The sequence below is a fragment of the Manacus candei genome, unplaced genomic scaffold (assembly GCF_025592945.1).
Source record: "Manacus candei isolate 608988 ecotype Guabito, Panama unplaced genomic scaffold, ASM2559294v1 h1tg000049l, whole genome shotgun sequence".
Classification (NCBI taxonomy): Eukaryota; Metazoa; Chordata; class Aves; order Passeriformes; family Pipridae; genus Manacus; species Manacus candei.
Window position 1 is genome coordinate 20,383,987 of NW_026138097.1, and position 24,131 is coordinate 20,408,117.

The 24,131-nt window shown below is 38.5% G+C and overlaps 1 protein-coding gene across 1 annotated transcript in view; it reads right to left on the reverse strand.

Moving 5' to 3' along the window:
* Window positions 1–5,871: 5,871 nt before the first annotated feature.
* The window catches only part of LOC127476455 (cadherin-6), a 110,332-nt gene continuing 92,072 nt past the window's right edge, over window positions 5,872–24,131 (reverse strand). The window contains exons 9-12 of the mRNA XM_051799394.1: window positions 23,202–23,323; window positions 22,314–22,431; window positions 21,975–22,226; window positions 5,872–18,343 (exon numbers count right to left, since the gene is read on the reverse strand). Coding sequence (XP_051655354.1) covers window positions 17,853–18,343; window positions 21,975–22,226; window positions 22,314–22,431; window positions 23,202–23,323 — 983 coding nt within the window. The 3' untranslated portion in view covers window positions 5,872–17,852. The remainder of the gene's footprint in view (window positions 18,344–21,974; window positions 22,227–22,313; window positions 22,432–23,201; window positions 23,324–24,131) is intronic.

The window sequence follows — 24,131 nt, forward strand, 5'->3', positions numbered from 1 at the left end:
CAACAGAACAAAGCTAACATCATAAAACCATGACATGGCAACTAACATCTGATTAGACAAGCATTCTCCTACAGGTGCAGAATCACTGGCAACAAAGTAGGGTATTGCATTAATCCAGAACATAATAGGAAATTAAGCAGAACATAATTTTGTCCTTTATTGCAGAGAGATACACTAGTACACTTGTATGGAGCTGATTTCAAAGAAGTGAGCACTGTAGCCATCCCCTCCAGTGGAGCAAGTTTGTGAATATGGGTTCATTAACACAATTAATGCCTATATTCCTGTTTTTGAGTTGTCTCCAAACCTTCTTTCTCTAAGTATTCTTGTTCTGACTTCATAGTACATTACTTAAAGTTACCACAGGAAACAGATGAGAACTCTAATGCAGTAAAGCAGCCGCATTTTTGAGGACTGGGATAGACAATGCTTAACAGTACCTTTGATAATTTTGTCACAAGTATGAACTCTCATACCTGGAGCATATCAGCATATCTTCACAAGTATGGAAGTGTTTTTTCAAATGACAGTTCAGACTGATTAGAGTTTGAATCCTTGTCCAAGACTTGAATAAATAGGGCATGAATCTTGCTTAGTTCTGGTGGTCTCTTACTGCTGTCCCAAAGAGACTGGGCAGTGAGAAGGGAGTCTAAGTGGAAAGTGTTTTCCCTTGAGTAATCAAAATATCTTCCAGAGTTTGCAATTTCTCACTTCATCACCATATTAGCTCTGACAATAACAGGACTAACTTGTGCTGACAGTACAGCACATATAGAAAAGCTCTTCTGGAATTTACCAATGATTAAAAGGTACCTAATGAGTGCCCAGAACTACCTATATCAGTGAAATGCAAATAGTCCATTCACACTTGCAGGGTAAATCAGAGCACAGGCTCAGTACCCATCGGGGTTTCAAAAGACAAGAAAGAGTAAGATGGTAAGACTGAGTAATCATCATCATAACAGCTTCATATATATATAAAATAGTTAGTATAGAGTGTAAATGTTTATGAATGTGTGTAGGTTACCCAGAGGATAAAAGAAAGGAGATGCAAGAACAAGAGCTGAATGAAATAAAGTTTGCAGTTCAGCTTTGGTGCAGTTGGTCTGGCGGCTGTTTATGCAGGAGGGGTTGGCAGACCTGGAGCAAAACAAGCACTGCCTGCAGGAGGGATGTGACCTTCCAGTGGAGACAAATTGAGAGAGAGAAGGTAGAGAGCTGACAGGTTTTGATGATGTCTCAGCTGACATACAATGAAGCTTTTGTTTCAGTTTTGCAAGGTAATTTTTAATGGACAATAATATAAAATGCTGAATGTTTGGCACAATGTTTTATATGTTGTGGTCTTCCTGCCAGAGATCTTTGTTTCGGTGTGGTTTTTTTTTTATTTCATAGTTCACAAGAGCAACATCTATAATCTGAGTCCCTTTGTCCTCTGCTGCACTTCATGCTGGTGATCAAACAGTTAACCTGTATTGTCTTTCAGGAGTCCCATCTCCCTTCTGCCAGGAACAATGATAAAATTCTGACTGCAAAAGTGTGCAAGCCTGTGGGCCAGATGGATATTTGGTAGCAAAACATTTGAAAGGCTCTTACTGCAATAAAGAGCTATATGAAGTATTTTCTCTAAACACAAGTACCAATCTCTTGTCTCCAGGGTGTTTGTAATCAATATTATATTACAAGTTGATTAAATACTAAGGTATTGGAGCAGTGAATCTCAAAGTGTAGTTTTGAGTTTTCTTTGTTTCTCAAAAACAACCGTATAAATTGTTTAGAGAAATGTTGACAATACCAGAAAACAACAAAACCAAAATAGCATCAAAATCAATATTTCTGAACATGCGATATTGGCAAGGGGGAAATATTCATCATTGGATCAGTACCTGGTAAATGCTGTAGGTGGGCAAGAATATTACAGCTTTGTAAACTAAATATTTGGCCCATATATCCTGTGTTCTGTGCAAGTAGATAGTATAACGTGGAATAATTTCTACACATAGCTTCTTAGGCTAGTATGCAGTGTGTGCATAAAAGGTGAGTGCCTCTCAAAAAGCTGATGACATCCATGGGAAGCCAAATAGAATGCTTGAAATCTATTTGTCTTCACAGATGTGTAATAAAGGATATGTGTGGTGTGTGAAACTCTAAATTTGGTGCATTTGACACTGTAACAAAAAAATGTGTAAGCAAAAGAATGAAGGCCATGTGAAGAAGCACAGCTATCTGAGCCATAATTCGTAGCAGTAACAGGTGTTTTGGCCCTCTTGTCACTGGATTCCTTTTATCTCTTTAGGCTTTTTGCCTTTGGCAATAGGTATTACATTCAAGTCTGTTTGAACGTGACGGTTAAAGTCTGGGGCCAGTGTGAGAAGAAGGAGACAGAGAGAACCTGGTTCCAACTATAAAAAAAAAGTTGGGCCATCAAAATTCTCAGCAGTGGCAAAACACAGGTGCATCTGTCTCTGTTTTTTAGTTTTGACAGGTACACCTTGGTATGTGAGGGGAGAAAAGTACATGAAATGAGTAAAAGCTGTAGAGTGCTCCCTCTGTGAGCTGCCAGTAAACAGAATTACAGGAATGCTGTGTCAGAGACCAAGCCAGCTGGACACACACTATCTCCTCGTGTCCCTGCACCAGCTTCCTCATTCTTTCATTTATCAGAGCTCTTTTATTCAGTCCTCTTTTGAATGTCTTGTTACCAAAGTTTAGGTTTGTTCTTTGGGGGTGTTTTTTGTTTTATTTTATTAAAGGAGGTTTGAGAGTTTGTTTGTTCTAATAAGCTGGAGCTGTAATTGGGAAATGGGTTAAGCTTGTTTCCAATTAAGAAAGTTGACATGAAATAATTGCATTCTGAGAGAGAGAGAGAAATAAGTTCCCCAGCTGAGCTGTAGAAGAGCACAGCTTTGTCTAACAATGAAGGTAGAAGCAGATGTTTAGAAAAACATGTAAAAGCAAGCGGGGGGAATTTATACATTTGGTTATTAATTAAGATGTATGCATCTTAAGTTTGTTTCTCTTGTGCTTAAATAAAGCATACATGATAAGGTCCTATCAGGCCATGAGTATGTCCACAGCTGGTAAAAAATATACATAGTTTTGTTCACTCTCTGGTTTGCCAAGGTTAAAAAACATGTAATGAGTAGTAGAGTGATTAGAAATAGTGAGTGACTGAGGACTTCTGACAATGCTAATGTTTGCTTTTTAATATCTGGGGAATAGGGGAAGTGGAATCAGCCTTTCTGATTGGAGCGACAGATGTGCTTGAGGATCTGATGTGGGGACAGGCAGCTGCTGAAAAACTGTTAGTTGTTGCAGTCAGTTTGGAGAAAAGAAAGAGCAGAGGGTGGGTATTTGCTAGATAACTGTCTGTGCTATAATTAGGCAAAGATGTACTAGTGTGAGTAAGAAAGAATAAAGGCTTCAAAGACTTTGGATAAGAATATGTACTTTTTTAAAAAAAAAAATCAAATCTGTGCCTTATCCAACAAACTCAAATTTCATTTACAGCATCAAAAGTAACATTATCTGAGATTAAAATTGGAAGAACCAACACTGAACTGACTTGGCTGCTCACATAAGTGATCATTCCTGCAATTTTTATGCAAGTATTAAAGTATTAGTTAAATGGTTTCTCTTTGTTCCCTTGCTTGAACTGTCCTCGAAATTCATAGAATCATTTGGACTAGAAGGGACCTTGAAGGTCATCTAATTCCAATGTCCCTGCCATGGTTAGGGACACCTTCCACTGGACCAGGTTGCTCAGGGCCCATCCTACGTGCCCTTGAACACTTCCAGAACATCTCTGCATCCACAACTCTGTAACTTCTCTGGGCAACCTGTTCCAGTGCCTCGTTATCCTCACAGTAAAGAATTTCTTTCTAATGCCCAATATAAACCAACTCTTTTTCAGTTTGAAGCCAGTCCCCCTTGTTCTGTCACATGCCCCTATAAAAAGTCCCTCTCCATCTTTCTTTTCGGCTCCCTTCAGGTATTGGAAGGCCGAAATTGGGTCATGCCAAAGCCTTCTCTTCTCCAGGTTGAACAAGCTCAACTCTTTCAGCCTTTCCTCACAGGAGAGGAGCTCCATCCCTCTAATAATCTTGGCGTCCCTCCTCTGAACTCACTCCAACAAACCAATGTCTTTCCTGTGCTGGAGACCCCAGAACTGAATGCAGTACTCCAGGTGGGTCTCACAAGAGAAGAGCAGAGGGGCGGACAAATTCAATATGAACTTTAAAAAAGTAACAGACTTTTGGCTTTAATGGCTTCTCTACCTGACTTGTCTCTGTGGTAATTTTGATAGTATTAATGAAAGATTAATATTGGCAGGGGTTGTGACTGGTGTGTTGCTTGTTATGAGGAGGCGTTATTTTACACAGGTAAACCTGGTAAATTAATGTCTGAGAATCAAATACATTTTCTGGCTGAAATGCTACCCCTTAGTTGACTTTTGTGGTGGGTTCATCTTGACTGAACGCCAGGTGCCCACCCAGCCACTCTATCCCTCCCCTTCCCAGCTGGACAGAGGAGAGAGTAAGGTGGGAAAAGAAAACAACACAAATCGTGGGTTGTGATAAGGCAGTTTGTATTTATGCAAAAAAGAAAGCAAAAGCAGCGTGCACGTGCACAAAGCAGGAGCCAGCAGTTAATCTCTGCTTCCCATAAGCAGCGATGGTCAGCCACTTCTCTGAGGAGCAGGGCTCCAGCACGCGTGCCGGTTGTCAGCGGACAGCCATCAGAGACAATGAGCGCCTGCGGTCCTGCTCCTTGCCTCAGCTTTTATATCTGGGCTGACATTATATGGTATGGAATACCCCCTTGGTCAGTGTGGGTCAGCTGGCCTACTTGGGTGCCCTCCCATGATCTCGCCCTCGACTGAAGAAGCAATGTTACAGTGCTGTGCTCAGCAGTAGCCAAAACATGGGTGTGTTATCAACACTCCTCTAGCTACCAATGCAGAGCATGGCGCTGTGAGGGCTACTATGGGGAAATAAATTCTGGCTCAGCCAGACCCACCACACTTTTCTTTGTGGTTAAAGTGCTCTTTGATACAGTAAATCAAATAAGAAGTAATATGATGGATTCCTCTTTCATGTAAATAAAAGTGGTTCTGCTCTTGGAGCCTCAGTACACATGAAAGGTTACAGAGTCTGGACCACCTTTCAGCAAGTGGACAACCAGGATTTCTTCTGCTGTTGCTACTGTTTTCATTTAGAAGATGGAAAGCTCAAGCTGATGTTTTGTGAAATCTTGTAGGGCTGCTTTGATGCGTGAAGTAACAGAGTTGAGAGATGGGGTAACTGGAGCCTCCCTGTGCTTGCATCTGCAAGCTTGTGTGTGCCTGTGTGTCCTTACTGGAGGGTGTGGAGGGTAAGTGGATACATCCTCCATGTACAGGGTGGTGCTTGTTTCTGTGATTTGGTGTTCAGATAATGAGATCATTGAAAATAAACACTTTTAATTACTATTTAGACTTATGTATTTACAGCCTTGTGATCTAATAGGATTTTTAAAAGCTGGGGTTTTTGGCTATTCATACAGAGGTTTTCTTCTGGAGGTTCACCAAAGATCGCAGGTGGCTGTTTGGGCTCATTTCTCATTGGTTACAAAAGTTACTCAGTTGTGTCATAAACCACATACGGGTTTCAGTGTTAAACTGTTTGCTTTTTGTAGTTCATTCTAATGCTTTCGATGAAGTTTCACTTTGCTGTGACCTTTCCCACTCTTTTCTTTGTTCTTGTCCTTTAATTATGATGGAATTTCTGGAGATAGAGACAGGTCTTTTATTAAGGAAGTGTTAAAATGAAGAATTTTCTCTTGAGGTTGCCCTCCTTATGTAAAAGGATGTTGCAAATGACATTTGGACTTTCCATAAGTGAACTGAGACTTTTAATCTTTTTTGAACCTCATACGATGAAAGACAAATAACTGAACACTGCCATTATAAATTATGTGAACTTCTTATGCTTCAAGAAAGGCATTCTACATGCTTTACCTTGACAAAGCTTCTGCTGCCTTCCTGGGAAACCTCGGCTAGTCAAAATTTGGCTTGCGATCATAGACTAATCCTGTTCATAGTAAGCATCACTGAATGCTGCCTTCTGAAATTATATCACTCTTGGGAGGCCTCACTGATCACAGAATAGTGATTCTACTGCTCTTATAGCATGCTGCAAGCCAGACACTTAACAAATGGCATTTCAAAGACTGAGTTAATTTAACCCTTTTTCTTAAAGCGATCAGAGAATCTTTTCAAAGGCTTATCTTGTTGATAGTGTTGTAAATACATAACATAGATTAAGAGAATTAGGAAAAAAAAAAACAAGTTAGAAAAAACAATTTATTAAGTAGTATCATATAAATAACTCGTTACAAAAATCAATTTGCAAAAAGGCAAATTCACTCTGTCTGTGAGAAATTGTTGTTCAAATTGGTTTCTCATCAAATCTTTAAATTTCATTTCCCCTGCCCCCCAACCCCCCAAAAGAAGCCAGTACAATGAACAGGAAATGTAAGAGAGTGAGTGCACACTTTCAATCTGACCATAACAAATTGCCCATTCACACTGCAGAAGAGAGAATCATTCCAGCATGGGTCAATTTGCAAAACAGGGAAGTTTCTAAGTGTAAAACTCTTGTGTGACAAAAATATTATTGCCCACAAGTCCCCCTCTGCTGAGCATTGACCAGATCCATTCAATGCTGAGGCTCCCTTGGCACAACTAGGGGATGACATCATGAGAGACTATGTGGCTGGAGCATGCCAGCAAGTAAATCTTCCCAGGTGAAGGCATCGGTTTCAATTTATGCTTGGAAGTATTTTTAATTAAAAAAAATCAATACCAAAAAGCACTTATTTTAAAGGGTTTAAAAAAATCACAAATCTCAATAGGAGTTTGCCAGATTGATTTTGCTCAGTAACACAGTTAAGATGCACGAAGCATTTATTATAAGGCCTTTCTTTTAATTTTTCAAAGCAATGAAAGTAATCACAGAATTAAAACAGTACAGTGATTCTAAAGTTTTTTATGTGTCAAAATCCAGAACAATTTCATGTTTGCTGTGTTCTTTGTTGTGTTCACCTGAATGCTTAATAATTCTATACATTTGTATCTTTAATAAACACTAAAGTGGTAGATCATAGAAAACTAAAAGCTTATAGAAAGAGTCTCCAAGTATATTTACATAAATAGTGCAGTCTTATAGGAAAGGTCAAAAGCCCATGGGAGTGGAAAGGATTTTTCTATATGCTGGACTTATGCCTTATTTATCAAATCGACTTTGTGGAAGGAGAAATTTAAAGACAGCAGCTCCTTTTTTTTTGTTTGTTTGTTTTTTTTTGTTTGTGGTTTTTTTGTGGGGTTTTTTGGTTTTTTTCTTCCTTTTTTTTTTTTTTAATTTATTTTTAAAGACAGCAAAAGATGCATGCAGAAAAAAAGACCACAAGGGTAGGTTCTGTAAAAAACTCCTTTGAAATCCAGTAAATCTATGCATGATAGCTTTGTGGCTTTTAAGCGTCACGGGCCTGCATTGCATATGACTAATTACCTCCCCCCGCCCTCCCATGCAATTCACTTTCTGTTCTTCTTCCTGAAACTCTCAATTCTCTGACACTTGCACTCCCTGTAACCCCAACCACAGCTTTTGGATACCTACCACTGAACTTTATGAACTGTTCAGGAAAGCGTTTAGTATATGACAAACACACTTTTGGGCTCAAAGTGTAATATTACAAACTGATGGGCAGAATCAAGATTGTTTCAGCTGGCTTAAATAAACTACTGAGGGGAGAGACTGGTATTAAAGCATTGTGTTGGCTGTTGTGGTTTTTGCTTTCTTTCTGGATCAATGCATGAGTCTGTAGACATTAAATATGTTTTTGTTCCCCTTAAAGTACAGAAAGAATCTCCGAGAAGTCTTTCTGAAGACTAAACTGAAAATAAAAAAAAAAAACCATTGTGGCTTTGACATTTATTGGAGGAGGCTGCTGTTTCACAGGTCTAAAGGGGTTGAAAAAAACCTACCTTTCACAGCTTATGTCATAGTTCATATTCATTGGAAGTAGTGTAATGACTGTTAATTTGTCAACTCTCATTTGACAAGGGATCTCAGACTGCAGAGTTAATTGAAATGCAAATAGGCAGGGGATGGCAGCATCCAATTGGGACAGCGGTTCTTCTGAAAAATTTTAATACTACTTATAGCCAAAGGAAACATGGAGAGAATTCTAAGAGATGGTGGCAAGTAGAGCTAACACAGTGGCGCTTGCAGAAAGTTACTGCTTAGAACCACTGTCAGTAATTCACCCTGCATCAAGATAGTTCTGCTGCAGAAATTTAACACGTTTCTTTCTTTCCTAGAGATCTGCATAGAAATGGCTTGGATTTAATTTGCTTGGTCTGAAAAAGACGATGTCTTTCTTCCCGCCTCTGCAAATCTCCCTCTGGCTGCAGTAGGAAACCTGAAAGTGTTAGAAGTCACTGTGTGGTGTTGGTTCTGCTCAACATGGATAATTCTGGTTCTGAAACATGGGGTGCTTCCAGTGTTCATTATTTCCCTTCTTTTTAATCATGCTGTACATGTGTAGACACATATTTCTAAAGCCATTTCTTTCTGCTCTACTTCTTTATGACTGTTCTGTTTTTTTATGGTACTGCAGATGTTCAGTTACTTGGTTTTGTGGGATTTTTGTGATGTCATGTGTCCTGCTACTTCCAAAAGTGGATTATTTGAAGGTTGCCTCTCCCATTCACATTTAACAGATAAGAAATACCTGTCCATAGAATGAATTAAGACCAGAAAAATATATCTTTTTCTTAGGAAAAATTTAGCAAATATTGGTGTTGGTACAGGTGAAGTGTTCTTTTTCTACTAGGTACCTTAGCTAGCAATTTTTTTACCAGAAATAACTTAAAAATAGAGACAACTTTTTTTCACGGTTAGACACAACTCCATCTACATCAGGTTTGGGAACACATCCCAGTCCTGTGATCCTGTTGGTAGAGCCGTGTAGAAACACCCAAATTCCCTTGTGCAGAGCTTTCTGCAAGTGTTTGCCTCATCTTTCTTCCATGCACTTGTCTACACAGAAAGATGTCCTGGTACAACTGTATTGGAGGCATGGGCGGCTGTGTCTCCCCATACCAGTGCTGCTGTGGGATATACTTGGGTTTAACCTGAAATTATCAAACAAACACAAAACAAAAACCCCACTTCCCCCCATTTTTCTGAGATAAAGTGACTCTTTTGGGAGTTGGGATGAAATAGCTACAGTAGAAACCTTATTCCAAGTGTAGAGATACTACTGTTCTGCACTAGCACAGCTGGAATAGTCTCCCAGGTCCCTGTTTCATCCTGACTCCACTGAATTCCTTGGCATCTTTTAATAGGTCTCCTGCTGTTAGGTCAGATGCTTTTCCAAATTAAAAGGCAACTGCATTGCTATCTCTCTACCTGGCCTTAGCTAAACTTCCTAATAATATTACTTCCTCTTAAATAGGTGTGGTTGTAAGAAGAGCAGGCTTAAAACAGCCTTGAAACCCACTTCATAGCCCATAGTCCAACACTTGTTTATCTGTAAATGACAACTGTAGCACTGTGTGAAAGCATTGTTAAATACTCATTTCTATCATCTAGCACGCTGCCATGCAATATAGTGCAAAGAAATTCTACTGCAAAGTTTTGTATTCACTGCAATATGGCACTTTCAATATTTAATATGCAATACTGATTTTATAAATTGCACTTTGTGGTACTGCTAAGCAAGAAGAAAAGGAAGAACTGAACTCTTCTTGCTGTGTAAGAGATGCTAAATTTGTGTAATTTGCAGGAAAAAAACCAGACCTTAAAACCTAAATGCATAAATAATAATGTGGATGCAAGTTTGCCTCAAATTTTCTTAGAAGAATGCATTTGCTATTCAGGCACCATATTTGTGGTGACATAACGTAATTTTATATATATAATATATTTACATAACAGGCATGAGTAGCCACTCTCTATTATTTACCGTGTCACTCAATGGACAAGAAATAACCAGCTTTGAATTAAAAGGAAAGAAATCAAACCAATCCAAAACTCGAGCTTGGACTGCTACTAACAATCACTAAATCAGACAAAAGCACTGTACAAACATAGGAAAGTAGTTACAAGTTATCCTTCTGTCTTGTTATCCCATTCCTAGAAGTGACTAACGCAGGCTGACCCGCAGAGTGGCCCAGCCCCTTCAGGGCACAGGGTCTGTCTTCAGTAAAGAGCCAGTGATTCCCTCTTCCCAGTGAGCTGGGGGTGGCTCACAGGGCCAAATACCTGCACAGTTTCACAGCCACTTCTGCCATCCCCTCCACACAATCTGTTTCCTTGGGGCTGAAGGAGAGGAAAGGACAGTTCACTGGCTCGCTTTGGGCATCCAGTGAGCTCCATTGAGCTTGAGGTTATTTGCTAGAGGCAACTCCACAGTGAAGGGTGAGAGAGGCGCACGTTTAGGAGTCCCTGGAGGGATAGGCTGGCTCCCCTGATTGTATGAGGGGAGCAGCCAGAAGTGAGGGACTTGTGGCAGGTGGTGCTGAGCATCTGCTGCTCCTCCGCGTATCTGAAATCCAGATGGTCTCTCCTGTCTGTCAGAGCCAGCTTTTGGACATGTTGCTTCCTAGAAGCTCTGATTTCATGGAAGCCATGAAAGGCTAGGCTTTCAAAGGCTTTTATCATCTTAAATTACTTAGGGGTCCTCAGGAGGACATAATAAGGGTCTAGCTGTGCCATTACCATCATGATGGGTGCAATGGGCTCAGGCTCTCTAAGCAATGGAGTTGGGAACTGACGGACTTAAAACATTGTGAGAGGCCTGCCCCAGGGAGGCTGGGGGCTCAGGACCCTTGGAAAATCTGGGCTCTTCAGCTCTGTACACCCATCCAATCTATCATGTTGGGCATCTGCAAGCCATTAGCTAGTCTGCCCTACACTCATAGGCGTGCAGTTCTCCCCACTGCAAAGGAGTCCCTTCTTGCCCCAGCCAGGCACTGCAGCATGGCCGGCTCATTCTCTTCCACGTGAGCCGGCTTGCAAAACCTGAAGTTACATTGTTGTGGTTGTAAAAGTCTAATACTTGGGACTCTTACTGCTCTCTTTAACTCACTAGGAGTAATGAATCCCAGAGATTAATTTTTAATCCCTCTTTATTTTCTGTTTGTTAACTTTTTTTCTCATTTCTCTTTATTTTTGGAGTAAATTGGAGCTGTTTAGTTTTCAGATTGATTCACTTATGGTCTGGAGGAGGGAGAATAGATCCAATCCTGTAATTCTGGTATTAAATACTTTTTCAAAATGAAACAAATGAGAATAGTTATCTATGAGGTATATTAAAAAAAAAATTAATTCCTTCTTTCCTTGACATAGAGCCATGGGCTGGTTCCCTACTTTGGGACACAGGGTAGCTTTTAGCTCCTGGAAATTGGATATGCTCCATGGCAGTCCCTCAGGGTTTTCTCCAGACAGTCTCTCCTAGATGGCTGAATTTGAAGAGCAAGGCCATTACACATTTGACAAATCAACTGAAATTCTGTGTGGTGAGCAAGCTATCGTGAAAACAGTTCTGGCCCAAGATTATGGTGTCTCCCCCAACCATGGACAAAAATTAGTTAGCTTGGCAAAGGAGATAAACATACACACAGAGACTTGTTCTAAGGTGGTAGATAAGGCCACAGAAAAGAAGAAAAAAACCCTCCTGATGGATTCCTGGAAAACTCCAGCACTTGGGGAGACATACCCAGAAATTGATAAAAGGATTAAAATGAAGAAAGGAGTGATACGGTATGGAGATAACATGGCCTTTTCTCGAGCACATCTTGCCTGCTGGGAACTCAGGAAGTGGACCTTTGGGCTTATTTCGTCTGTCTATCACCCCAAAATTAGTTTACTGACTATAGCCACTCAAACTGCCTAAAGAAAAAAGGTATAAAAAGAGATTGGATGCAAGCAAAAATCATGGAGAAGTTCCATCAACTCTGCGGAGGTAACCTATGGGCTACCTCTTCTTCCTCCATCTTCTCGGGATGCCTTGGGGTGAGCGATTGCTTTATACATATATACACTAATTTTACTTTTGCTCCATAGTACTTTAAAATTTTTCCTTGTTACTTTGTTGTAAGTTGCTTTTGCTTTATAGTGTGTACTTAGGTTTTTTGCTTTACTTAGTCTTTTTAAGTTGTCTTACTTATTTGTAAGTTGCTTTTGCTTTAGTGTCTCTGCCTATGCTTTGCATTATTATTATTACTACATAGTTTTAAGTGCGTTTTTTTGCAGTTAGAACCTATTCCAGACACAGTGAACCCCATAAATTGTCACAAATTTGCATTAATAAATGTGTTATTTCATGAACTGTTAGAGTGAGTCCGTTCTTAGATGCTGACAGTTTCGTCAACAGTGAAATAACTCATAGGAGAAATTTGCTGAAGGGATTTTCTACTGCTATTAAGTGCAGTCCCTATATATAAAAGGTATCAAATGTCCTGTCTGTCTCAGCGAATCTGTTAGCAAAGGGTCTCATTAGGTGAGACACTACCAGACTGTTTTGGACATTAAATGGCTTTGGTCTCCTGGAGGGGGGATACTGATAGACAAAAAAATAAATTAATACACATTGGACAGAAGATTCTTCTTTTCTGCCCCTTTTAACGTGACAGAAAATGGTACCAAGAAAGTGAGGTGTCATGAATATTCTTCTGCAAAAATGCAGATTTACCTCTTCCCAAGTGGAGAAAGAGTGCACTGAAATGTTTAAAAAAGCTAAAGGAAAAGTTGTGAAATGCATGGACCACCTTAAAACTCTGCTTGTGAACTGCAAAGAGAAACAACTGCTAGAAAAACAAACAACCAAATTGGTTGTTGGAGCCAAACAGCCTCAAAAGTCAATAACTCATCCAGATATGGGAATCTGGAAAGGAGATATCTGCTATGATAAAACCACAGAAAACTGTAATTCTAATGAAAATGAATGTAGTGTTTTGCACAATGATTCCTGCTCTCCAATAGAGGTGGCAAAAACGCAAGAAAATACAGAGAAACTGGAACTACAATTCGAACAACAAAGTGTGTTTTGTGCACAACAAAAATCTAAAAATTTATCTCCTTCTAAACTGATTAGTGATGTTGAATATGTGGTTTTAAAATCAGAAAATCAAGTATTAAAGTTATTGTTAACCTATAAGAGAGGAAAAATTCCAGTTTCTGAACTTGCTGCTAAAAACAAGTTGTTTAGAACTGAAGCGAATAACCTTAAATTTTCACTTGCTACAGCAGGCTTGAACAAAACGAGCTGCAGGTAAACGAGGTGTTATATGCTAAAAAAGAAAAAAAAACTGCCAGCGAAACTGCTTGCTGTTAAACACAATCAAACAAAGCTGTGGAATGTGCATACATTAAAGAAAAAAATACAAAGTGTTAGACTCACTAAAGTTAGTGTTTGCCAAGCTACTAAAATCCACCTAAATAAACAGTTGTTTGCTGCTAGCCTGGCGATTAAAAACTCTGCATCTGCAGGGTGAAACAGAATTTTCGCAGTTGATACGAAAACCAATTAATATTAACTCTTTATTACAGGCACTTGTGTGCCAATGCATTTCTACTAGCAGCTGCTGTGCTTAATATCGTGAACTTAACAACTAAAATACACCAAGCCTACTTGGGTATTCACGTGGTGGTAACAACTCTCAAAGAAAAAATTTTATCACTCACTCAGGCTTTGTTAATTTTCCTGTCTGTCTGGGAAAAACTGTAAAGAGAAAATTGTGGGTTACCTTTTGCTGCAAAAAACTGCATACTAATTTTTTGACTGCTATTAAACTATCAAAATCTGACCTTAAATCAAGAGATATTGAAATCCAGTCAATGCTAAGGCAGTGGGATGCTGAGAAGCTGCATCCACTTTCCAGACAGCATCCAGCCACTGGAGTAAACTGAATGGAACAAGTGTTACCTACGAAACTGATAAAGTTAACTCATGGCTCCAGGGTGAGAAGCAGAAGCCTGCAAAAAACCCTAAAGGAAACCCAGCTCAAACAGTGACTCTTGTCGAATCTTTACAAGCAGTCTCACTCCCTCTGATCTAAGACGTGATTCGCCTCCAAACTCGGAGACTAAACTGTCAAAACTAAGTGGCAAACACTTCGTGAAGCCAAAGTTGAAATTTTTTTTTAATCTTAAACACCTGTTTCTAACCAACCTCACTAGTTCAAGAGTGAACCAAGCATATTTCTTTTCTTTCCTTCTGTTTCACAGGAATATGCATAAAAAGAAGAAAGCTTACTTCAGCAAAAACAATGTGATCTTATACTTCCTCTTGTTTTTCTTACCTAGCTGTTTTATTGCAAAGAATTAAACATCAGTGCTTGACTTTTAACCACTGCGTTAAACAACCTGACTCATTAAGTGATAACCTGTAAGAAAAACCCCTTTGGGACTCGTGTTTTTTTCTTTTTTTCTTTTCCTCTTTCTCTAGGAATGCAACACACACACACACACTGACAACTGAGTGAAGAGACTGCCAGCAAATTTCTCTTAAATTCTTTTCACTTTTGTAATATACACAGAAACAAAGTCTACACTCGATGAATTATTCCTTTGGTTGTTTTTTTTTAATGATTAATTTATAGTAGGCCGAATTTTCAACTCATCTTCTTATAGGAACAAGCTAAGAGAGAATCAGAACTGCCTGAGACCGATGAAACTTTTAATAATTACTTAGATTATTAGTTTATTAATTCTTGTAATTTGTTTGTGTTTTCATCAAGAGCCATTTGTTGGAAGACCAACTATTAACCAAGTTATATAAAACAAACCATTTTATGTATTGTTAGTTTAAATTTTAATAAGTTTACTTTGTCTTTTCTTTTCCCTTCATTAAATATGAGAATAGGTTGGAAAAAACTTTTACCTTATGAATATACAACTTTATTTCAATTAAATAAAAAATTTAAAAATTCAACCAATTCAACTTGGAAGTAGATACCAGGATTTATGCATGTCTGAAATTATATAAATATGTATTAACTTTTCCAAGTCTTCCTCAGGAGACCCTGGATTTATTAAAATGATTTAACTGATTTTTTCTGCCTGTCTAAAAGGAAAGACAACTATAGAATGCAAACAAGACCTGCAAATAAAATAAAATAATAACAAAAAAAAACTATAACCATTTTTGAAGAAATACTTATATTCTCCTAAGTACTTTTTACTTTACCTTACTTCTCTTATCTATGCTAATCAATCATTGTTAAAAGAATGTGATAAGAGCAATTCACCCACTGAAGAAAAAAAAAAAAAGGGGAAAAACAATTTTACTTTAACACAACCTATGCTTTCATCTTGTTTATAACAGAAACAAGGTATAAGTTATTTAATTTTATAAAATTTATGTGTGATGGGGTGATCATAAATAAAAAATGTGTACTTCTAAGTATACTTCTGCTTAAACTAGTTTTTGTAAACAGAAATGGACCATCACAAAGAAGAATGGAAATCAACACTTTCTATCTCTAAAAGGAATTAACAAAAACATCATCTCAATAGGATACTAAATTAAAAATAATGCTCTAAATGCATGACAACAATGTTACGCCTTGTTGTAAACTATACTAAAAAAAGAAAAAATAGATATGCCTACTTTTTTAAGCATGAATACTAACATAACTTTAAAATATACCTTTAAACAGACCCCAACTCTCAAGTGAGCTTGGGCCTTCAATTCTCAAATAAGTCAAGTTGCTGATACAAAATAGTATTTCCACAATTACACCATCCCTGACAACCTTATATGTGGAATGCAATTAAGGACTGAAAGTTCTAATAAATGTGAGCTCTCAAATATTAATATATTAATAAACTGGTTACGATTACCACTGACCTAAGTAAATCAAAACAACCATCTACAACTTTTCACTTTTAACTTTAGGAACTAATCAATGGCCTTTAACAAATCTGTTACCACAAGAGGGAATTGATTAAAAAAAAAAGAAAAAAAGATCATCAGTCAATCCCAGATGCATTTAGCATCATCCAAACCAATGTCTCTCTGACTCCAAGATGTAGCCAGACACACTGATGGATACAATCAATAACAACTACTATCATAAAAGAAAGGTGAAGGAAAAACACCTTACCTATTAAAATTCAAAACATGATTTGGAATAATACAATTAATTTAAAAATATATATATATTAAAAAAAATAAATACTGGTGGTATCTAGTCAATTTTACCTATGATCCCACCAGCAATACAATTACAGCTTTTCTGCTGAGAGTATCTTAAAACTAAATTACCACAGAACTATGCTCTACCATCTAGAGCATAGAATATGAATATGAAAATACGAAAATTCTTCTTTTCTGCCCCTTTTAATGTGACACTTGTGATTTAAATTTTACCTTTTGGTGAAGTCTTTAACAAACTTGGTTGTGTAGTTTACTTTAAAAAACGAGTTATAGTTATAAACCCTACTTTTTCAGGCCACTGGAATGACAATTAATTCTCACTTATTTGTGCATTCAGGGCTTGAATCTGGAAGAAAAAAAAAAAAAAGAAAACAACCCAAACCCATGACAATTTACTTCCTCCAGCAGAATGCCATTTTCCATTTCTAAAGCATTTTCCAAATGACTTACATAGTTTTTGCAACATCCTGATGAGGTAGGCATTACTTCCCCATTTTACAGATAGCAGAACTGGGCAGAGAGTCAAGTCAGGAATCCACCCTGAACATCCAGGTAGAGAAGGTGAGGACAAAAAAAGCAGTTTCCTCCTCTGCAATTGCTCTGTTTGCTCCAGTGGGTGGCAGTCACCTTGAGGCCACTCCTCCCCACCTGCACATGAGAACAGGCAGAAGTAGCTGGATATGAACATCCTGACTCCCACCTCCCCAGTGCAGTGGCCATCACTGAACTGATGTGCAGGTGGAGGCTGACTGAAAAAGTGCAAACAAAAGCACAGTTATGATCTATTCCTTTGTCCAAGTCATGACCTAATCTGTGGTTGGATTTGATGACTTTCCATGTATCGCAAAGTAGGTCTGGGTTAGAACTGGGAAATCATCTAAGAATAAGATACTGAGGCTACTGACCACACACATGTGCACGCACACACATCTCTCCAGCAATGCTAGGTCAGAAGAATATATACAGAGAAGTCAATGAACTATATATATATGTGTGTGTTAGCATGATTCAGTGCATTGGGGGCAATGGCAAGTTCAAGAGAAACACTTAGGTTTAAATGACCATTAAGCCTTTCTACCATCTCCATGAGTAAAATGCATGTTTGATGTTTTTTCTTGGCTTACTCTTACTTGTATAATAAACCTTCGTTCCATCACCACTACTTTTAACTATAATACATAGGGTAAACTAGGGTACCTCATTACAATGGGATGTGCAATACACAATCGACAGAGCAATTGTCTGAGCTGAATAGTCTGAATACAAGTAAGAAGAGCAAGTGAGCTTAAACAGTAATATATCCCAATTTACAATATAAGCAGAACAAGTAAAAATATTGCTCCCCATCTGATCCTTTCTTTCCCCTCCACTACTGCTGTGCCTGTAAGACTAGCCTGGTAAACTGGATGCACTAAAAAATAAGGATTTTGCCTCTTGGAAGCTCAAAAAATGATACTAGAGAAAGTTTTCTGATGGCTAACCCACACAGACTGCTGTCATTAGACAATTCAAATGGGTAGAATAGAGAACCCTTTTCACATAGCTGTGGAGAAATAGAAACAAATAGCCACTTCACATATCCCAACGCTGTTTCTGAAAATGAGGACAGGAAATAAAAAGAAAGAAAAGAAAAAGGCAACATATTAAGAGTCTTTGTCACTGTCCATTGAACCATACATATCTGCCAGCTTTTTAAACCGAGGTCCCCAGTCACTGAGGTAATCGTAGTCCTGATCTCCGTCTGTAGTCACCGACTCCAAGGAGCTGAGGGACTCGGCCACAGAACCATTACCTTCATATGCGTAGGTTGCTAACGAGTCATAAGGGGGGGCTGTTGGATCTGTATCATTTTCCTTTAACCTTTGGTTAATGAAATCTCTGACATCCGTGTTATCCCGCGCTGTTGCAGTCCGCCGTGGTATAAAAAGTGTTTCAGGCACAATGTCTCTGCGCAATTTATTATCATCTATGGCTTCGGGATTTCTCAGTGTGCCAATATCAAATGCCTGGGTGTCTTCCTCTCCACCACCTTCATCGTTATAACTGACAATGTTGTCTCTGATGTCTTCTTTGGAAATAATCAAAGGCTCTTTTTTCCTCTGCCGTCTCAGTGCTGCAAACAGCACCACTGTAACTAGAAACAAAAACAACAGTGAAAGAAGGTTAATCTCCAACTCCATTAAAGCCCAGAAGAAATGTCGCACCTCAGCTCGAATTTGAAGTTTTAGAAAATGTTTTGCAAAACTGAAAATGTGCGTGCCAGGTTTTCAGGCTGTGCTTGCTCTGCCTGTGAGTTCCTTGGGAGATGAAACGGCATGGATGTGCACTAGAAGAAAGGCAATGTCAAGCTTGTAAGAAGCCAAGTGGAGTGTCATTTTGTCAGGAGGCCCTTTGTTACTCAGAGTCATAATAGTAATTTTGACGTCTTGAGAACAGAACTAGTTTCATGATAGTTGGGATGGAAGAAACACTTTCTTCAAAATAAGCAACGTCAGATGTTATTTACCTTGAACCTCTGGGACAATATGTGATTTCTGCTATGGACAAGGCTGGAATCTACTGAGCTTAGCAAAGCTGAATTACAAGATAAGTAAATCTATCCTCCTCTGGAAAAAAAAGTCTGCAATATGGAGTGGATTTTGAGCCAGCATAAAGTCCAAGTTTTATTAACTTCCATGAAATGTTTTTACAATGTACATCACCTTAAAAAAGTACATGGCTTAAATCTTAGACTGATGATATATGATAAAGTTATTTTTTAATCTGCCAAAGGCAGATTTCTGAAACATATTTTATGTCCTTCATTTTAAAGTGTGTGTGTATGCATACATATATTTTTCATTTATTTGGAGGGAAGGAACTCTTTCAATGACCCTGGTCCAAATTTTAATGTTTTTGCTCAATAATGACTCTCAGAACTGTTGGAGAAGTGGACACAGAGGATGGAAAGGAATACGGTAAACACTTTCCTACTAGGAGCTAATTTCAGATTTATCAGCCGGAGTATACATTAAGGCAAATGGCTGAACATTGACAAATGAACAGCAACAAGGAGCAGGGATGTATTTCTACTATCAGTGTTGCTTTGGTAGTTTGAGGTCTGCGTTGCCCAGTATTTCACTTCTGCTGTGCAAACTCCAAGGGAAGACACATCTTGCTGTCTTTATAGTTCTTTCACAGCAAAGGAAAGCAGAAATGCCTAAACTCATTGATATGAGATGATAAGGTGGATCACAATTATCTTTCATGTCAGCTGTGTTTCTAAAATGTATGTGAGTCAAAGCACAGTAACTGTTAAAGACTTTTTTTTTCAGTCCCTTCCTCATTTGTAACCTTTTAAAGGGCAGTGGCAAGGACTCCGAATGTCCCCAAACTGAAAGTAGCCCACTGAAACCTGTCATTCTTAGCTTCCTTCGACAGACAAAAAACTGATTTGTTGGGGTGAGGTGGTGTTTGTTTCATTGGTTTGGGGGGATTTTTGTGGGGGTTTTTGTTTGTTTGTTTGTTTCTATATTATGAGCTCCCCTTTGGGATCACTTAGAGCAAGAATACTATCTGTAGGTGTGCCTAAGCATGTTGTAGAAGATGTGTTTTTTCTCTCCATTGACTATGGAAGGATACCAAGAAGACAGGATAAAGTAGGAAAATGCTGTGCCTTATTGTGGGAATACTGGGAATAAAGAAGGACATCTGTCAATACAAGCTGAAATAAGTGAGGTGGTGAAACTGAAGTAGAGATAGTTCAGATGGCAGCAATTCAGGCTTTCAGCCTAATGATGAGAATTCACTTGTGTTGTCACAGAAGGGTCCTAATCTGAGTGATGCCTCTTTGTGCTGTTGTGCAAAAATGCAGTAAGAGATAATTCTCTTCCTCGAGAGCATAAAGCTGTGACACTCCGTGGGAGGACTGGGGAAAGGTGTATGTGACAGAACAGAGATAGCTAGAGAAAATTTCGGAGAACTTGAAAAAAAAGTGTCAATTTTGAATGGGCTTCTGGAATAGCGACTGGTAAAATGGTCTGAGAAAGCGCAGGAATGACAGATTTTACATCGAAGGGTTGCTGAAGTAGCTTATTACAAAAAAGGTGCTACACAGAACATGCAAGGATGAGACTTTGACAGTTATGTCACACGTCTGATATGTAGTTTTTACTATTTTGTGCTGAACTTGCAGGCAAAAAAGTCCATGAGAAGTTACATGATAAAGTACATCACCTTTATTTGCATGTCAGTGTTTAGCAGTATCTGAGGCCTCTTGATAAGTTGCTAGACTTACTCAAACTCCAAATAAACCTAGCAATTTACAGTCACTTTTTGTTGCTGCTAAACTTTGAGCTGTGGTTCAGGTCTGCCCAGAGTATTGTTTTTCACTCAGTAGTGGTTGCACATTCAAACTCTGCAACCAACCTGAAAATGGAAAATTATATAGCTGAGTTAATTGAAAATCTGCTTATGGTGCATGGTGGCGTGAGCAGTAATTGACATAAAGTGCTGCTTAGCACACAGAATCAATTATTTTCGATTGACATAAAACAGGAAATCGTTTAATGTCAGATTGATATTAATGAGCACAGTTGTACTAACGAGTGCAAGACTACCTACAGCATTACATTTCTTTTTCTGGGAAGGAACTTAACACAAAGTGAGCTGAACCCTTAGGGGCAATGATACCATGTTTTGAAAAATGAATTTAACAGTGAATTAAAGATAAGATTGTTATTGTGGGAATCTTTTCTGAAAATGGGGTAGTGCTTATTTGAGCAAGCCATACTATACTGTTAGTCTGAGAATCATGACGTGGCTTTTGACTCATTACTGGACAGGGAAATTTTGTTAATAGTGAAGGTCGGGATGATTCTGCAGTGGTGCTGAGCATGTCCAAGGAAGATACTAGTATGGTAAAAAGAGGCAGGATCACTGAGGAAGTATTTTCTCCCCTGCTTGCCCCTACTGCTATAAAACTGATCTGACTCCCTTCTTTCCTGACTAATAACATCTCCCAGAGAACAGCCTGTGTTGTATTGCACAGTTCTCCGCACACCTACAGACTATGCCTAATGGCCATATCTCTGTTTGCAGTACAAGAGGGGTAGAACCTCACAGGAATGTGAGAGATGTTTCAAACTGTTCCTATATATATATATATATAAATATATATATAAATATATATATAAATATATATATATATATAAAATGTGACCACCTGTAAATGTGAGCTCTGTACATCTTCCACATCCAGGATCCAACCTCTTCCTATTCACAGGTCCCTGAAATGGCACCCTGCAGCCTCTGAGAGAGTCCTTTAGAAGCTTTCACCACAGTTTTCCAACAGAACAGAAGCACTGAGACTTGTTTCTCCTCAGTTTAGATACTGGAAGTTAATTCTTTAAAACTAAGTTATTTGGCCTTCTTCTATGGTCAATGTAAAGGGATGGACACCCGCACACGGTGATGAGTCTGGTCCTTCTCAGATACCAATAAGGAATGGGATTAATGTCTCTCTACAGCTGCCTCTTTCCATTGACCGGGGGGTAGAGCCCAGCTGTCTCCTCTTGCTTGTACATTGCTCACTTTTAGATAACTAAGATTAGATAGGTTGTATTCTATACACCCTATCTGTAGCAGCCCTCAGAGGAGGAAATAGAATAATATACATGTAGGATAAGACAAGATGTCTTTACTTTGTCTTTGTCCTAGTCTTGGAATAATCATTATAGCAATGCAAAATAACCATGAAAGCAACAAAATGTCCCTGAACTACTTACCAAGTAATATAATGATACAGAGAAGAATGGCAATAAGAGCCCCAGTGCTAAGACCAGTAGGGTGAATCAAGGCTTCTGCATTGCAGGACAGCATCTTGCCTCGATGGTCACAAGCACATACTCGAATAGTCACTGTTTCAGTGCTGCTCTGGATAGGGTAATCATTGTCTGATATTACCACTGGCAAGAAGTAGGTACTCGTTTCATGCCGGTTATATCTGGTTTTTCGGGTGAAAATCCCTGCTGTGTTATCTGGAAATATACAAAGCATGCATTAAGTCTTCATCTGAAGACTGAAAGCAAGAAGAGATAATAAGAAAAGTCTTCCCAGAAGTTCACCTCTGTTGTCCTGTAGTGTAAAGTTTGAGCTGCTGGCTGCCTCAGGAGCTAAGGAGAATGAAAACTGATGTCCATTGTAAGAGTCATCTTTATCAACAGCACTTAATGTTTGTATCAGCTGAAACAATAAGAACAGAATTATTTTCAAAGTCAGTGGACTTTATTTATGTAATCTAGGATTGTAAAGTAATCTTACTCATTTTTTTCTTCTGTTTTTAGAAAATGATGTTGCTATAGTGTGCTTAAGAAAAGTGATGCTGTTTAGCATTACCATACTATTGTATTCTATACCATAAGCCAGTAACATAATGAATTTGAAAGTTGGCAGGAAAATCATGTTGAATTCAACAGAAGGCTTGAGTTGATGCCACTCCAGACGGGTAGGAAACCTTTGCATGTGCTAAGCAATAGAGACGAAAGGTGAGACAGTCCAAGCTGACTGTTTATTTATCTACCCAAATCTCATGTCACAGAATTAGTGTGGCTGAATCTTCCAAATTATCTGCTACTTTGAACTACTTAGCAATAGGACAGGTTGAGTGAGAGTTATCTGGCATAAAGTAGGTCTATCACAGACAGGACCTGTAACAGTTACAGCCCTGAAACAGTTTTTGAAGGAGACAGTGGAGATGCCTGAATAAAGCAGAGAATCATGGAATGAAAATGAGTCAGGGATAACAAGGTGCAGTACAGAAAATAACAGTCTAAAACATACCGTCCTGTTAGCTGCAAGAATACTAAGTGAAATCAGATACTGCACAGCCACTGTTTAATTTTGCAATTAAGTTTGATGCAATGCGAAGTACACCCTCTTGATGAGGTGATGCAAGAGCAGTAGCAAAACTGATTTAATTTGGAATATTTTCTTAGTACAAGGAGACAACACACCTGTTCTGCTTTTGCATTTTCACAGACGAAGGTTTCGTAAAACATGGCAAACTCTGGAGCGTTGTCATTTACATCCAAAACCTTAATGAACACTGGAACACGGCTGCTTTGTTTTGGGTTGTCTGAAACGATAAAACCAGAATGAACAGAGATTTTATTTAGCCCAGCTGCCAACACAGTGCAGCAGAGGAAAAGGACAGACTTCTAGGCTCATTGCCTTAATTCTTCTCACTCACAGCGCTTCTCTTAGATTCTGTTGATTTCTGGTGAATGCATTATGGATGTATGTAGTATCATTACTCTAATTCTATGTAAACTATGGAGGTTAAGACTGGATAGGACTCCAGGATTTACAAATTCCTCTGAACATTCCAAGTATGATTATGAATGTATTTGTGATATATACATAAATATAATACTGGACCTAAATCAAATCTATATATTAGCCCACTGATACAGTTTGGTAGCAACAAAGTATCTAGAACATCTCCTTCCTTAGCTCTGAAACAGGACGACTGAAGAGTCATGAAGATGGAATTCAATGGTTTTTTTCCTGTCCACTTGTTAAATATAATGTTTTGTCCCCACAAAACTTGTGACACAGTTCCTTAAGCTACCATGATTATCATTATGTTATAGAAATAGTAACTGCAGCTGTGATCACAGATGTTTTCTAATCTGCTATAAATTGATTTGGTTGGTGTTCCAGAGTAAAAACTAAAATGTATCGTCTGAAGACCATAAGCCCTATATAGAACCTGCAGATCCCCATATGTAAACAATTTTTTTCCCTGTAAGGACTGCATTGTGCCAAGAGATTGAATTTCACAAGAATATTCCTGAGTATAAAATACTGATGAAAATATTGTCATCTTTCTAGATAAAAATGAAAACATCTGGAAATGCACCATACGTCTATGAGGGAAAGAG